This window comes from Mercurialis annua, linkage group LG6 (assembly GCF_937616625.2).
Source record: "Mercurialis annua linkage group LG6, ddMerAnnu1.2, whole genome shotgun sequence".
NCBI lineage: Eukaryota > Viridiplantae > Streptophyta > Magnoliopsida > Malpighiales > Euphorbiaceae > Mercurialis > Mercurialis annua.
This window is the reverse complement of record NC_065575.1, coordinates 42,024,421-42,040,549: the sequence shown is the minus strand read 5'-3', so window position 1 is coordinate 42,040,549 and position 16,129 is coordinate 42,024,421. Positions and strand designations below refer to the sequence as shown.

Here is a 16,129-nt window from a genome sequence, read left to right as displayed (position 1 = left end):
TTCTTGAAAAGTACAGTGACCCCTAGAATCAATTACCCAAAAAAAAGCTTATGAAGTTTCATACAAATTAAATTATTAATATTCATCACTTCCCAAAAGAAAATAAATCAAATATAAGCCCTAGTTATACATATAAAATAGTAAGTTTGTTAAAATTAATAGCCCAAGCCCATAGTCCACAAAACCTAATTAATTAGTAATTACAATCAACCAAATAACGCAGCATCACAAATTTGGCCATCATCACCAAATTCTTCTTTCTTCTTGAACTCTCTGTTACTAAAATTGCAGAACACATTTTGAAATTAAAATTCATCAACAAATACAAACTTTTTCCAATCTTTTTATCGGCTGAAATCGGATCCAAAATGAAATTTATATAATTGAAATCAAAAACTTTCCTTCAAGCCGAACTCAGATGATCGGTGCGGCGGCAGCCATTTTCAGATGAGCAGAGAAAGATTCAATCAGAAGTAATCGATAAGAAGAAAATATGGGTTTCTGAAACATAAGGGTGATTTGAATAATATTTTTTTTATTTGCAGATGAGCCCGAAACGTGTTGGAGGAGTTTCCTAACGTTCCCGTTTCGGAAACGTTAGGAAACGCGGAAACGTTGGGACTTCAACGTTTCCGTGCTTCCTAGCATAGTGATGTCCTAAAAGCATAATGAGTGAATTGTAAAGATAGAAAAATGAATGAGAGTTATGAAATAAAAGAAAAACGAGAAGTAACGCACGTTAGAACGTTTGGATTAAATGACAGGTAACGCACATTAGAACTATAAAAAATTATGCTAAGAAAAAATCGAATCGAAAAACTAACTTTTTATAATATCAGACTGAATTGAATTAAATTTATCAAATTTATTTTTGGTTTGGATTTTACATACCCCTAAACATGGGTATCTACGCATTAACAATTATCGAGAGCGTAAATGCATAGTTTCAAATTAAATTCCCATTACTTGATCTTCTTCGTATTTTGCTTGCTCTTTCGCTGTAAACGCTGATCATTCTCTTTCGCCGCTGGTGCCGCTGCTCTTCCCTCCGCCGCCGTCGATTAACAACAGAGAATGCAGAATCATCAAAGCCGGACGTTTCAACAATTCACAATCTTTAATTTCTGAATCATAAATAGCACAGAGATAAGTATTACTTTTATCCTTTTTTAATTATGCATTATATCATGTATATATCATGAAGAGTTTATGCATTTTGAAGACTGTTATTGAATTTTGGTCCCTGAAAAAAAACTAACCAAAGCAACAAAGCTAACTGTTCCATTAAGCACCTCCACCGTTGCCAAGTAAGTTTCTCTTTTTCACCTTTTCCAAATTATGGGATAATGGAGGATCTCAAGTGAGTAGGGGCTTGGAAAGTTTTAATTTCAATTGCGTTCCTGTATTTTTTCTTAAACAAAATATAGGGCTTTCACTTTGTTCAGTGTAATTGATCTTTAATCAACTTGCAATTAATCTCTGAACTATAACATTACGGATAATTCATGATGGAGGAAGCGGTTATTAACGGTTACATCCGGCCATTGTGATTTATCCAAGGGCTTAAAAAGTGGTTTCAAAATTCATTTTGAGGCGACAACCGCATTTCCGGCGCAGGCGACAGTTATACTATTGAAAGGAATTTCCTTGATAATGGATGCACTGCTTGCATGAGTCGCAACACAATACTGATGCATTATATTGGTAAGTTATTCTGAACTAATTACATGAGTCATAAAAATAGGTGCTTCCAGGAGAATTATTTAAAATCTCTTAAACAAACACTTTTTTTCCTGTTCGAATAAAGTGAATAACGTTTTCATTTTCATTAAATTTTTCTTTAAAAAATAATTTTCATGATGTTTCCCTTTTTGTGTGTTTTACGGTTTTCCTTTTTCATTGTTAGTTTTTGGCATATATATGAAGATCATAGGGTTGATAAAGATATTAAAAATAATTTTTGGAATTGCATATTTAATTTTTTTAATTAATCAAGATTTTGAGTTTTGATTGAGGAAGGTATAGAAATTGGGTACTCTTAAAGTTGAAAAGTTTCAAAATTTAAGTCAGATAATTTGAGACGGTTATTTCCTTTATTTGTAAATCTTGTATTTTCAAATGGAATAATCGGCCATCCCGTCAGATTATGCATTTTCTAAAAGAAATGGAATTCCTCTTTCAAATGTATTTCCTCTTTCTTTTCTTAATTTGAGGCTATGATTAAGTTTGGTTACTTAGTGTTCATTTAAAAAAATGATCCAATATATCTTGCAACACATAAAATCTCATATATATGCCAAAATAGTTTGTTTTTTTATTTATTATTTTATTAAAAAATTATTTGATATTGTTCTATCTTCAATATTAGATACATCTTTTGAAGCAAAGCCTTGATGTTGAAAGTATTAGCGTGTTTTTAGATGTTTTTTATTGTTTAATTTAATCTTTATAATGAACTGGCTAAGTTAATAATGCGAATTTTGTCTTGTCGTATTAACTCTCTATCCCTAATTGGGTGTTTATTGCCCTTTTATGGGTGTTTATATCACATATGGCGAGTTTTCTTTATCACGTTTACTTATGCAAGAGGGGCTTCTCAAATAGCCCCTCTAGCTCACATCCTTCCTCGGTTATCTCATTGGACAGCGCTACTGTCAGGTAAGATCGAATTAATTTTATTATTGTTCATAATTTAAATAATCAGGTATTCTATTATGGTGATTGTTGCTCTGGATGATCTCGACATTTCAATTTTTGCTTTCCTACAAAATCAAGATAATATTTATAGCACATTAGCCGCTACCAACTGTAAGTAATTTCTTTATTTTTTATTATTTTATGTTTATTATTTACAATTGCTACCGTTCGTTTAACAAATTATCCATATATTGGTATTCAATTTGTTAAATGAATGTGTAATTGGATGGCTCAAATAGTAGCCGCGAAGTCCACTTTTAGTTCTTTTATTTTAAGAGGGTTTCATCATCTTCATGAGATGGCCTTTCTTACTATATATTTATATATTGTTATCTTTGACAAAAAAAAAAAAAAAAAAATAAAAACGGAATAACGAATTTGTAATCGACATGATTGATAAGGGGTTATTAGTACCATTCTAAAAATTTGTTGATTCAGTATCAAATTCGAGTTAAAGGATGTAAATCCTTTTTTATTAAATGTTAAAAGAATTATGTGTATCTTTTATCTTAAATAAATCGTGTTTTAAAAAAACTCGAATAAGAAATATAAAGAAAAGATATTAAATATAAATATTTTAAAAAAATTATGACATTAAATTAGAACAGAGGGAGTGGATCAAATAAGGCAAAAAGCTCACTTTAACCTCTGAGGTGGGATCAAAAGAATAAATAAGACCCTAAGGCATAAGTTAGATAACTTTGGCCCCTGAAGTTATTCAAAATGGTTCATATTGCACCGACGCTGACCCGTTAATTTTTTTTCCTGTGAATTGATGACGTGGTGATATGAAAAAATTTCAAAAGCATCCTTAATGTTTAAAATGCTTACCAATTTTATATTTGCAACTCTTTTTAACTATTTTCACTCTTTTCTTCATTTAAATATTAATAATAATAATATTTTAAATTAAAATATTTATTAAAACAATCGAAACTCAGTTAAACACTTTGAAACTTAATTAAACACTTAGGCCGGAGAAGACCGCCAGGAATTTTTTTGGCGGTTGGTAGGAGGTGGTAGCCGAATTTTTTAGAATTTTTGACTCAATAGATTTGGGGAAAAAATCGGCGGTGGTTTAGATTTTTTTTAATTTTTTAGTTAATTTAATTATGTTTAAATTGAATTTTGATTGGTTTAATTGAATTCCGATTGGTTTAATTAGATTCTAAAGTGTTTAATTGAATTTAGATTGTTTTAATAAATATTTTAAATTGAAATATATTTAATTAATGATATTTAAATTAAAAAAAAGATGAAAATGATTAAAAAAATAATTGAGTCAGCTTCAATTTTAGAATCTTATTTATTTTTTCAGTCTAATTTCAAAGGCTAAAGTGAGCCTTTTGCTATCAATTAAGGAACCGCCAATTGGGCCTTAGTTGCTTTGCTGAACTGCCTATATAAATTCTATCAACACCACCGTGTAAATCTTTTTTACGCGCAGATTGATAGAACCGCCTCAAAAACTCACGAACAAGCAGTCTCTTGCTTCAACGACGGCGTCCTTCTATCCTAAGCCTCTGCTGGCAAAACCCTAATCATCTGGTCAGTTTTAGAATTAGTCTCAAATCCGTCACTATAGCATAGGACCTAACTACACCGTAAATTGTAATAATCTGATCACAAATTATCCGACAACGGTGACCTGCAAATGGCCAGCGGAGGAACGACCGCCCCGCCGCCACCGTATCAGCCATACCGTCTTATAAAAACTTTAACGACCCACGAATCCGCCGTCTCCTGTGTAAAATTCTCCATCGACGGCAATCTTTTAGCCTCAGCCTCCCTCGACAAAACCCTAATTATATGGTCAGCCTCCACCTTCGCTCTCCTCCACCGCCTAGTCGGCCATTCCGAGGGCGTCTCCGATCTCGCCTGGTCCTCGAATTCTCACTACATCTGCTCCGCCTCCGACGACCGCACTCTCCGCATCTGGGACGCTCGATCCCCTTTTGATTGCCTCAAAACCCTAAAAGGCCACTCCGACTTCGTATTCTGCGTCAATTTTAATCCCCAGTCTAATCTAATCGTGTCCGGTTCATTCGACGAAACGATTCGTATTTGGGAGGTTAAAACCGGGAAGTGCGTGAGAGTAATTAATGCTCACACTATGCCGGTGACCGCGGCTCATTTTAACAGAGACGGTTCTTTGATTGTCTCCGGTAGTCACGACGGTTCTTGTAAGATTTGGGAAGCTTCTAGCGGCGCGTGTTTGAAGACTCTCATTGATGATAAAGTCCCTTCTGTTTCGTTCGCAAAATTCTCTCCGAACGGCAAATTTATCCTCGTTGCCACTCATGATAGCACCCTTGTAAGTATTCCACCAACGTGTCCTGTTTCGAAATCGTTTCAGACATGGAATTTCATTTTTACATAAGAAATTTTAAAATAACACCGTTTTACCGCGTCAGTATCTGAGTGTTCTGTTTTCTGTGTCCGTCTCTCTACTAATGTGATTGATTGTTGTGTTTTGTTTTGTTGTATATAGAAGCTGTGGAATTATTCGACGGGGAAGTTCTTGAAGATGTATGCGGGACATACGAACAGAGCGTACTGCATAGCTTCAACATTTTCGGTGACGAGGGGGAAATTTATTGTGAGTGGGTCGGAAGATCATTGTGTATACTTGTGGGATTTACAGTCGAAGACTATGGTTCAGAAACTTGAAGGACATTGTGATACTGTTATTTCTGTAACTTGTCATCCTCGCCAGAATAAGATTGCTTCTGCTGGTCTTGACCGTGATAGAACTATCAAAATCTGGAGTCAAGATCCATAGAAACTGTATTTGCTGAATTAATACTACAATGAACTTGAATTTTGTTGCTAAAACAAGTTCGAAGATGGTTGTCATAATTTTGTATCGCGATTGTTTTATATCTCAAATCAAATCAGTGGTAATTAGGCATGAGTTTTGTCTAAAAAATTTGCAGTTGAATTCATAATGTATGAGCTGATGACTCAGATATGAGGTTATATTGTAAGTTTTGTTAAAAAAATTTGCAGTTGAATTCATAATGTGAGAGCTGTTGACGCGGATATGAGGTTATATTGTAACTATCTGATATTATAACGTGGAAGTCTCATAAATACTGTTGAACTTGACTTGAGTTTGATGGAGTTGAATTATGGGATTAATAGACTTTTGGTATCTGAACTTTTTAAAAAACGAGTATGATTAGTGAGAGTACGGCGATAATTAGTACTGGCGTTAGCCATTTCTTTCGATCTACTGAGGTGTAATGTGATGATGTGTGGTTTCTTTTCATTTAAATTCGGTGGTTTTTGTGGTGGTGGATCGGCGGCGGCGGCGGAAGTGTGTTGAGTACTGTGGTTGTCGGTTGGGTAAAGGTTGGAGATGAAAGAGGGAAAAGGAGATGCTCAACTAACTTGAAAGTTATATTTGAAATTCGTTGGGTTATGATACAGTACTGTGATGTATAGTTGTTTTGGAAGTTTAAGTATTTACTCCAAAAATGAAAATATTTGCACTTTATCTCAACATGAAAAAGTTACAAAAAATAACTCATTTTTTTTTTAATTTTATGTTTTTACTCTGAATATTAAAATACTAGTTTCGCATTATGTGCTATGCATGTGGCTCGTAACGTAACTCGTCAATGAACATATTAGTAAATTTATTATAATTATATCAATTTTTTTATTTATAATTAATATTAAATTAGCTAAAAAAATTTATAAAAATAAATATAATATATTCGGTTATTAAATTTTTTTCCATACTGAATTTATTCTTCTTTTGATTTTACAATAATCATAATTAAATAATTAATTTAATCTTATTAATAATTTTTTTAAAAATAATAAGATAGAAATTTAAATAATAATATATTGACCAAATACAGTATTTTACTTTTGTAGTTCAATCAAACTAAAAAATAGGCATTCCTACTAATTTGGAGACAATTTAGTTATTTTTTACATACTAAAAACTAAATTGAAGATAATTTAGTTACCTATTCGAATTAGAATTTTAATTACAATAGTGATTAATTAAATAACTAATTAGTTAATGACTATAAAACCTTTATTTAGTAGTAAACTGAAAAGGATTATTCAGTAAATTTGTCTGTCCCCCCCCCCCCATCCGTGCTTTTATATATAGTATAGATGACAATATGGCATCTCAACAAAAATTTATAAATTGGTAAGTGAACTTGTTAAATAATAACAATTTAGTTGTTTCAGCCGGTTTATGTGAGAAAAAGGTGACATAGCGTATGACGTGGATGAAATATACAGGTTACTAACCTTTATTTTTACCTGCTATCAAAATGAAACCAGATAAAACAACTAATTTGTAATTATTTAATAAGTTCAACACCATATTGATATAAATTTTTGTTGAGACGCCATATTGATATAAATTTTTGTTGAGACACCATATTATCATTTTTTAAAAAGTACAAACACCAAAAGTTCAGTAATCCCTTGAATTATTAAACTAAGATCCTCCTAAGAATGAATATGAGAAATCTGAACTAGTTCATTTCAAAAATACCTTTTACTAAAAAGAAAATAGTCCAGATCAATTTAATTTACACGGTTTTAATCTACCTCATTCCACTTATAGGAGGAGTGAAATTGCTGCTATTCCTTTTACTTTTTTTTACTTTGTTTAAATAGAGGAGCAAAAGAAACAGGGTTCTTTATACAAAAATTACAATTTTTCATTTCATTTATATTAGGGTTAATTGCAAATTTATACACGAACTTTATCCTAATTTGCAATTATAACATAAACTTTGAAACTTGGCAATCTTAGTAACCAACTTTACACTTTTGGCAAATCGATACACCAAACACGAAAAACACTAACATGGACATTGTAAAATACTGCCATGTGTCGTTGCGTGATTGGTCGGTGTACCAATTTGCCAAAAAATAAAAATTGGTTACTGACATTGATAAGTTTCAAAGTTTATGTTGTAATTGCAAATTAGGGTAAAATTCGTGTATGCATTTACGATTAACCCTTTATATTATGACTCAGTAAATCCTGTTTGTGTAAATTTTTAGAAAAAAAAACTATAATTCATTTTTATATGTTAGTTCAAAATAAAATTGATGGCTAATTTATACTAATCGTTTCCGAACTTTTGTCTCTCTCCTAAACGTTTTTAAATTCAATTTGTATTCTAAGTGTTCTTGAACATTTATTAGATAACTTGGTCGTTTATGTTGTTGCTCATGCCTCATTTTTGTCAATTTTAATAACGCGGCAATGACAATCCAAGTCCTATATTGACTTTTAAAATTACGCATGACAGAAACTGAATTTTAGACGTATCCATGTTATCTGAAAATGACTAAAATGGTGTAGAAATAACAGCTAGAACACTCAAGTTTTTAAATAAAAAAATTATAGATAATTGAGATATAAATTAGTGTTTAGGGACGGTCCAGCGTGAAATACGATAATTTAGGAGCAATAAATGTAAATTATTCCATAAAATTAATATAACTTTTTAAAATATAAAGTATCAATATAATTTTTATAAGAGATCCCATAAAAAAATGGAAGTCATTAATGTAAACTTTTTTTAATTTTGTTTTGAGAGATTTATGAATTTACCTAAAAAAAATAATAATTTGACTTTTTACCTCAACACGAAAAAGTCAACAAAAATACTCCATGATTTGGCCATTTTATGTTTTTACTCTCCTTGTCCATAAGTTAATGATTTTACTCCAATCATATAAAACATGACCTGCACCTTTTCTTTCTTCATTTCTTTCTTTCTTTTTTTCCTTTTTATATGTATTTGATATCATTTTTTATCTCTTTAACTTTTTAAAATAATATTAACATAATCTTTTCATAAAAAATAATATTATTTTTATAAAATATTTGAATATATTTAGTATAAAAAATATTTAATTTTTTTATTTAATAATTATATCTTAATTTTTTTTATGTTTTTAACATTCTCTCTATTATAACATTTTTAAAAAAAATACTATTGTGGTATTATCATGACCTTATTATAACAATATCATTGATATAATTATGTAAATATCATCACATTATCATCTCGTTATTATAATTTTTTTGTAATTTTTTTCATGCATGTATCGTATTATCATTTTATTATCACAAAACATTATCATACTATTATTTTCACATTATCATCTTGTTATCATAATTTTTTTTATCTTCACATTATCATCTCGTTATCATATTTTTTTTATAATTTTTTTTACATGTAGGTATCATATTATCATACTATTATTATAACTTTATTATTTTATTATCATCTGGTTATCACTGGTTATGAATTATTTTGTAATTATATTTTCACGTACATTATCATTCAATTATCATACTTCATTATCATTTAGTTATCATACTGCAGTGTTATAGAACGACATGATAATGTAGTGATATTAACATAATAATCAGACACTATTTTATAATACATTATTATAGTGATAATGACATGATAATCAGAAACTGATTTAGTTATCATAACATTATCATTCTGTTATCATGAAATCCTTCTATAATTTTTTTTATGTACGTTATAATAACCTTATCATACTTCATTATCATAACATTATCACACTAGAGTGTTATGATAACGACATGATAATGTAGTATTATTGACATGATAATCAGAAACTGTTTTATTATAATATTATCATAGATTATCATGTCGTTGTCATAACATTATCATTTAGGTGTTATAAAACATTATCATCTCGGTATCATATAATAATATTATGATAACGAGATGATAATACAGCGATAACAACATGATAATCAATTTTTTTCTTTGTAGAATTTTTTTCTTGCAGTGTTATGATAATAACATGATAATACAATGATACTCATATGATAATCAGAGGCTGTTTTTTTATAAAAAAATTATTTTTTCTGCAGTGTTATGATAATCATATGATAATCAGATGCTGTTTTTTTTTTTTGCAGAAAATCGTTTTTTGTGCAGAAAATTATTTTTTTCCATCATAACTTCGTTTTTCATGTAATAGATCTAAAATTGAAAAAAAAATCAAGAGTAACGTTTTAGATCTGAATATTAAAAAAATCACAATAATCACCATGAATTAAAGAAGTTCGCTAAAATAAAAAATGAAAGAACAGTGAAGCGACGGCGGAGCGATGAACAAACGGCGGCGGAGCGATGAAGGAACGGCAAAGAAGAAAGAAAAAATGGAGAAGAAAAGAAGAAATAAAGAAGAAGATAAAAATTGACGAAGAACAGAAAAGGAGAAGAAGAAGAAGAAGAAGAGGAGAGAGGACAGAGAAAGGAAAAAAAAAGAAGGAAACATAAAAAATGACAGTTGTCACATAATATGATAAGAGTACAAAATATATATTTAGAATAAAAATTTAATAAAAAGTAAGTATAATTATAATATAAACATGTTTTAGAGTAAAAAAATAAAAGCATTAAAATAATGGGGTATTTTTTTTATCTTTTTCTTATTGATGTAGGAAATCAAATTATTTTTAAAAAGGGAGTATTTATCTTAATTTTCTCTTTTGTTTTCTTGTAAAAATAGAAGATCCAAGGCCCAAACCCAATACTCAAGGCCCATGGATGCTCACTTCCATTCCCCAGAACCAGAATGGATAGTTGTTGCTTCTCTTTGGAAAAAAATAGAGAGATCAAGCGAAGGAGAGAAAATCAAAGAAGCAGACAGTTGAAAAGATGACGACGATACGCCGATTCTGCTGTAATGATCTTCTCCGCTTTACTTCCGTCAATTTGGACCATCTCACTGAAACCGTAAGCTCTAATTTTTATCTAATTCCATTATTATGCTGCTGTTCCTGCTAATTATATATTTTATTATTTATCCTATTTGTTTTTATATATGCAGTTCAATATGTCATTTTATATGACCTATTTGGCGAGATGGCCCGACTATTTTCACGTTGCTGAATCCCCCGGTAACAAAGTCATGGGCTACAGTTAAGTAAAACTAGTTAAACTTTTACTCTTCCTGTTTATTTTAACCTAATTCATTAGCTGTTTTATTTTTTTTAATTACATTAGTGTGTTTATTGTGTATGGTTTTAGTCATGGGTAAAGTTGAAGGACAGGGCGAGTCGTGGCATGGGCATGTAACTGCTGTTACTGTTGCTGCTGAATATCGAAGGCAGCAGTTAGCTAAGAAGCTCATGAACCTCCTCGAGGACATCAGCGACAAAATGTATTTATCACTGGCTATTATTACATTATCTTATATTTCGATCTTCCGTTTTTAATTTTTACTTTAATTATTATTGGTTATGGGTATTATATAAATAGAATTGAACAAACGCAATTGAATTCCATTAAGTCAATGCTAGTGTCGGGAAAGTTTGCAAGTGTCCATGTCTTTCAATTTAGTTATATAAAGGCCTGATGATCCAAAACATTAAACATTTGCCGATTATGTTGTCAATTGTAATCAAACGTGTTAATTTCTTCAATTTGAAGAATTTTATTTCAATTATTGTCAATTTCGCCTTATTGAATCTGATTTTGCTCTCACATGAGTCATTGAATTGTTGAATACTCAATGAGAAACATAAAAATTCAATTAATTTAATTTGGTAGATTTTGCATTCATGTCATTTTATAATTGTATACTTAAAAAAGTTGGTTAGATTGATAAAAGCGGTAAATGTTTGGATTTTTCAAATCATTAGTCTTATATAAATACATTTTAAAAGACTGAAATGATGCAACCATTAGGAGTTGAGTTTGAAAGATCCAATTCAATTATATTCTCGTGTGTCATTTATTTCAAGCAAGGTCTAACTATACAAGAGGTATTTTGTGGTGAAATTTAGGTTCAATGAAATTTAGGCATGGTGATGTTTGACTTCACTGTGCTGTGCAGCATCAATTTATCATGTTGTTTTTCAGTGTGTCATTGATTGTTTTACATGTAAACGTTAATATGACATATATACATATTTTGTTTTCATGTTTTTGTCTTGCTTAATCGATGGTGAGGTTTATGTTGTGTTGGGACGAGACCAAAGTGAGACTGTGAGAGACATGATAGTAAGATGACATTGAAGTATTAGTTAATTAGTTGAGTTAGTAAGCTGTCCTAAAAATTCGATAAAGCTGTGCGAGCTTTGTTTTTCTCGCACATTATGCTCTGCTCTATTGCTACTAGTTATTTACGAAGACGAATGCAGCCTTTTCTGATCTTATAAATTTGAACTTTGTGGGAAGACCATTAATTCTGGATTTATGTCATGCACACTTTACTTCTACTTGCAGAAATAATTTGCTTTTCCTTTGAATAAATTGCATAATGGTGTAGACTGTAGACAAGAAATTCTTGAAAAGCATTTAGGGAATTTTCTTGAGCTCTTATTGCTGCCCAACTGTTTGAACTTTGAACTAAAACAGTTGTGGAACATTTTATGTTTTAGACACAATTAATTGTAAAGGCTTCAAAATTTAGTTTGAAACTTCATGTTTCAGCGACAAGGCGTACTTTGTGGATCTTTTTGTCAGAGCATCAAATACACCTGCCATAAAGATGTATGAGAAGGTAACTGTCTTCTGACATCATTACATGATTGGAATTTTTTTTTCATAATTCTACTAATTAGCTGTAAAAGTAGGCAATCCAGAACTTGTGCATGTGTTATTAAATTTCATTTTAACATTTTGTCTTTAACCATTGCTGCATATAATATAACGTAAAGTGAAGCGTTTAACCTTGATTTTGGTCTGTATTTCATTGATTCAGACTGAATCTTGTTTGGAACTTCGGTTTTTCTGTTTAGTTCTCCTAAGTTGGAATTTTGTCCAGGCTAAATGTATTACATAACTCGTGAACAAAAGTAAAACTGAAGCTAACTTGATGCAAATTTCCACTTTTTGAAAAATTTAGTCCTTCACTGCTTAGTTTGGTTAGGTTTTCCTTTTGTTCAGAATATCATAGGATTTGTTATTTGCTTAGTTGTTGAATTCTACATATCATTTTCGTCAAAGAGAATGTTAGGAGGAACAAGCCACAAATAGATGACAGGTAGCATGAGGACATGAGGATTCTTACTATACATATCTTCTCTTTCTCAGCTTGGGTATATAATCTATAGACGAGTTTTACGGTATTACTCAGGAGAGGAAGATGGCTTAGGTGAGTGTTTACATCCGTCTCTATCTACAATTTCCTTGCATTGAAATGTATATCTTGGATTACTTATTCTGTTATGCTATGTTTTCAGACATGAGGAAAGCTTTATCGCATGATGTTGAAAAGAAGTCCATGATTCCTCTGAAACGGCCAATTACTCCTGACGAATTGGAGTATGATTAGATCTCCTATCAATGGATATCTAAATGAGAAAATGGTGCTTGTAATTCTCAATAACAAGTAAGCTATTTAAGTTGTTGACATTGTTTCATATGAGACTTTTAAATGGAATTTGGTAATCCTAATTATTCGGTATTTGGGAATCGTCAAATTGGGTTTGGACTCTATCTTCTGCAAAAAGTAAAAAAATTTCTATTAGTACACTTTCCAGAAGCACTAATTAAATAAATGGTGTTTAATAATTTGAACAAAGGGTCAACGCGCCCTCTGAACTTGTGACACGGGGTCATCTAATCCAATTTATACTTTTTTGAGCAACTAACCCCAAAACTCTTCATTTTTTGGTCAAACGACCCCATAATTGTATTTTTAAAATGCGTAAAATACAAATCGGATGTGAGAGATGCAAAATTGTAATTAAATACTTTTCTAATTATTGCGATATAATTGTCCTAAATTCATTTTTTTAAATAAAAATATAAATTATTGGGTTATTTGACCCAAAAATGAAGAGTTTTAGGGTTAATTGCTCAAAAAAGTACAAATTGGGTTAGATGACCCCGTATCACAAGTTCAGGGGGCGCGTTGACCCTTTGTTCTTAATAATTTTAGCATGTGACACTTTACAATATGATTGGTAGAGATAATAAAACTGTAATTAAAGAACTAACTATTTAGGTTGATTGATTATGATATCAGTCTTTGTGATCGATAGATGTAGAGTTGAATTTTTGGTAATTTTTGGTTGAATAATGGAATATATAAATACATGTGCTTTTTATAGTTACTATATTTTTTATAACATAAATATTATTTTGTCCATTTATCACCATTTAGTTAAAAAGACGAAGTAAAAATAAATAAATAACCATTGAATTTTTTAATAGTCAAAGTAGGAAAAATAGTAATCATATAATTTTCTTTAAACACACAAGTAAAGTGAATATGTGTTTGTTCGTGCTACAAGTGTGCGTTCGTGCTACAAGTGTGCGGAAAGGTGATAGAAATAATAAAATTATAGTTAGAGCTTCACTTAATCGGATTGGTCCAAAGAACATGAAAATTTTGTAAAGGAACTACTGCTATGTTGGTGTGCTGTGTAAGTGTGAGTGACTTGATTTTATAGGGTCCAACTTCTAGAGATGGCCGATGCACCCCTTGTGAATAGGGGTGCAAAGAAGAGGAGCCAAGCCTAACCTCAGATATGTTGAGCTCGAATTCAAATGTATTGTACAAGTTTACTTAGAGCTCAAGTCGAGTGTATTATATAAGTTTCAGTAGAGTATAGGTTTAAATTGTTCAAATGGGCTTAAATTGTTCAACTCGAGTTTAAAAAAAAAGTAAAAATAACTATTGAAAAATTATGAGATTGGAAAAAGGGTCGAATATGCCTTCCATGTTTAGCTTGAGGATCAAGTTGAACCTCTATGTTTGAAAAGGTGTTAAAACACATTTAATGTTTTTAAAAACAGTTTAAATAAGCCCCTTTTTCTAACACCGTTTGAAAATCCGTCAATCCTTGTTTAGGTGGAATCTGATTTGGCTTATTAAACCTCAGCTGGTTCAAATATGCTTTTGATGTTTGTCAAAGTAGGAAAATCGCCGTTTTTTCCGTTTTTTGTCGACGTGGCATCCAATTTCTCGTCCGGACACCAACTGGCGGCGCCTGTCCCCCCTGCATGCATGTCTGACATCTGCTGCTTGTGTAAAAATGCGTCAGTTGACTTTTTTCAAAAAAAAAAAACAAATGAAAAGTAATCGCGGTAATTTTTTATTTTCTCTCCTACTTTTCCTTTTCCCCACTCGCTCCCTCTCACTTCCGTTTCACTATTTTCGTTTCAAATATTTTCTCCACTCTTCGTCTTCTTCCCCCTCACTGCCGTTTTTTCGTTTCTTCGCTGACACTGACCTAGGGTTTGCTCCTTTCCCATTTTTCGTTCATTCTTTCTCATTTTTCTTGCATTGTTCCCCATTGTTCCTTCATTGTTCAACATTGTCTTTCATTTACCGAAGTGTAAAAAATATAAGTAAAATCGCTGAAAAACCTAACTAAAAGAGAACATTACTTCTGCAACAAAGAACAAGAAAGTGATTAAAGGTAAGAAATTTAAAGTTACTCGTTATTTGATTTTTTGTGGGTTGGTTAGAAATTTTAACTCCACTAACATGTTGGCAGGTTTTTAGTTTGTGTGGCTGCAAAAAATGAAGAGAAAAGGATTCAGTAGACGAAAACGAAAAGAAAAGAGTGATTCTAGAAGAGGGCCTCCTGGAACTGCTGGGTATGGCTTGATGGATAGTTCCAGCAGCGATGATGTTATAGAAGGTATGCTTGTAGTCTATTTTATAGGACATTTTTGCTAAGAAATTGGCGGGGGTTGATGACGGTTAAAAGTTGATAAATTTGTAGGACCACTTAATTAAGAAACATGTCAAATTGTTTTTTTTAGAGATAAATTGGTTGATTGATTTGGGACCATTTCTTTTTGGCTGTATATGATTTTTGAATAATAGAATATGCTTTCTATGTTTGGTGATTATGGTAGTTGAGTTTTTAATATGTCTTTATGTGTTGGAACTGCTGTTTTAGACAATTAAGTATTATTGTTTGTGTACTTAATGATGGTTGGTTAGTTTGTTGGTTGAATTTAGTGTTGTTTTTTTTTTCTTCTGTTTTTCAGTTTCCCCTGTAGAATTAAATTGTTTTACCATCAACTTACACATTGGTGGGGAACTTGGGGAGTGGGGATATCATAACGGGGAAGTGACGAGTAGGGTATATAACCTTGATGTCATTACAAGGGGTAAGTTTGATAAATGGGTGGCAAAACTGTTACCCAAGAAGCTTGTTGACTACCATTGGAAAGAGACAGCCGTAGAATATAACGTGGGGATAAAACCAATTAGTCATGAGGATGATTTTATGGAAATGGCTAGGGCTGGGGCAAAGGCGGGGAGTGTTGAGGTGTACGTTAGGGAGTACTCCGTTGGGGATGTTAGAAAATTAAAGCCTAAGAGAAGTCCTAGTCCTCCCCCTCCATCAGCAGTTGTCTTAGAGGAAATTGAAGAACCGAAGGACAGTTTCAGTTATCCTAGTCTGGGCCTGGTGTTGAGT

General features: G+C 31.4%; 2 protein-coding genes across 4 annotated transcripts; both read left to right on the top strand.

The window, feature by feature from the left end:
* Window positions 1–4,033: 4,033 nt before the first annotated feature.
* Window positions 4,034–5,842, top strand: LOC126687010 (COMPASS-like H3K4 histone methylase component WDR5B). Its single transcript, XM_050381354.2, has 2 exons — window positions 4,034–5,011; window positions 5,189–5,842. The coding sequence occupies exons 1-2, from the start codon at window positions 4,352–4,354 to the stop codon at window positions 5,477–5,479; spliced, it is 951 nt and encodes a 316-aa protein (XP_050237311.1). The 5' UTR covers window positions 4,034–4,351; the 3' UTR covers window positions 5,480–5,842.
* Window positions 5,843–10,314: 4,472 nt separating this feature from the next.
* On the top strand, window positions 10,315–15,463 carry LOC126687012 (N-terminal acetyltransferase B complex catalytic subunit NAA20). Of its 3 annotated transcripts, XR_008790897.1 has the most exons (8): window positions 10,315–10,475; window positions 10,570–10,660; window positions 10,770–10,902; window positions 12,177–12,246; window positions 12,780–12,840; window positions 12,929–13,077; window positions 14,545–15,115; window positions 15,194–15,463. XR_008790897.1 is itself a non-coding variant. In XM_050381356.2 (6 exons), the coding sequence occupies exons 1-6, from the start codon at window positions 10,398–10,400 to the stop codon at window positions 13,018–13,020; spliced, it is 525 nt and encodes a 174-aa protein (XP_050237313.1). In that variant the 5' UTR covers window positions 10,315–10,397; the 3' UTR covers window positions 13,021–13,168. The 3 variants fall into 3 exon arrangements, 1 of the variants encoding a protein (XP_050237313.1); XR_007644021.2 differs by lacking the exon at window positions 14,545–15,115; XM_050381356.2 differs by lacking the exons at window positions 14,545–15,115; window positions 15,194–15,463 and having other exon boundaries at window positions 12,929–13,168.
* The last annotated feature ends 666 nt before the right edge of the window (window positions 15,464–16,129 follow it).

Bases quoted from the DNA above. Each gene is read 5' to 3' on its own strand.
- LOC126687012 (XM_050381356.2), top strand. From the start codon at position 10,398: ATGACGACGATACGCCGATTCTGCTGTAATGATCTTCTCCGCTTTACT. The intron at 10,661-10,769 runs GTTAAGTAAAAC...GTATGGTTTTAG, and splicing joins TAACAAAGTCATGGGCTACA to TCATGGGTAAAGTTGAAGGA. The intron at 10,903-12,176 runs GTATTTATCACT...TTCATGTTTCAG, and splicing joins GAGGACATCAGCGACAAAAT to CGACAAGGCGTACTTTGTGG.
- LOC126687010 (XM_050381354.2), top strand. From the start codon at position 4,352: ATGGCCAGCGGAGGAACGACCGCCCCGCCGCCACCGTATCAGCCATAC. The intron at 5,012-5,188 runs GTAAGTATTCCA...TGTTGTATATAG, and splicing joins CCACTCATGATAGCACCCTT to AAGCTGTGGAATTATTCGAC.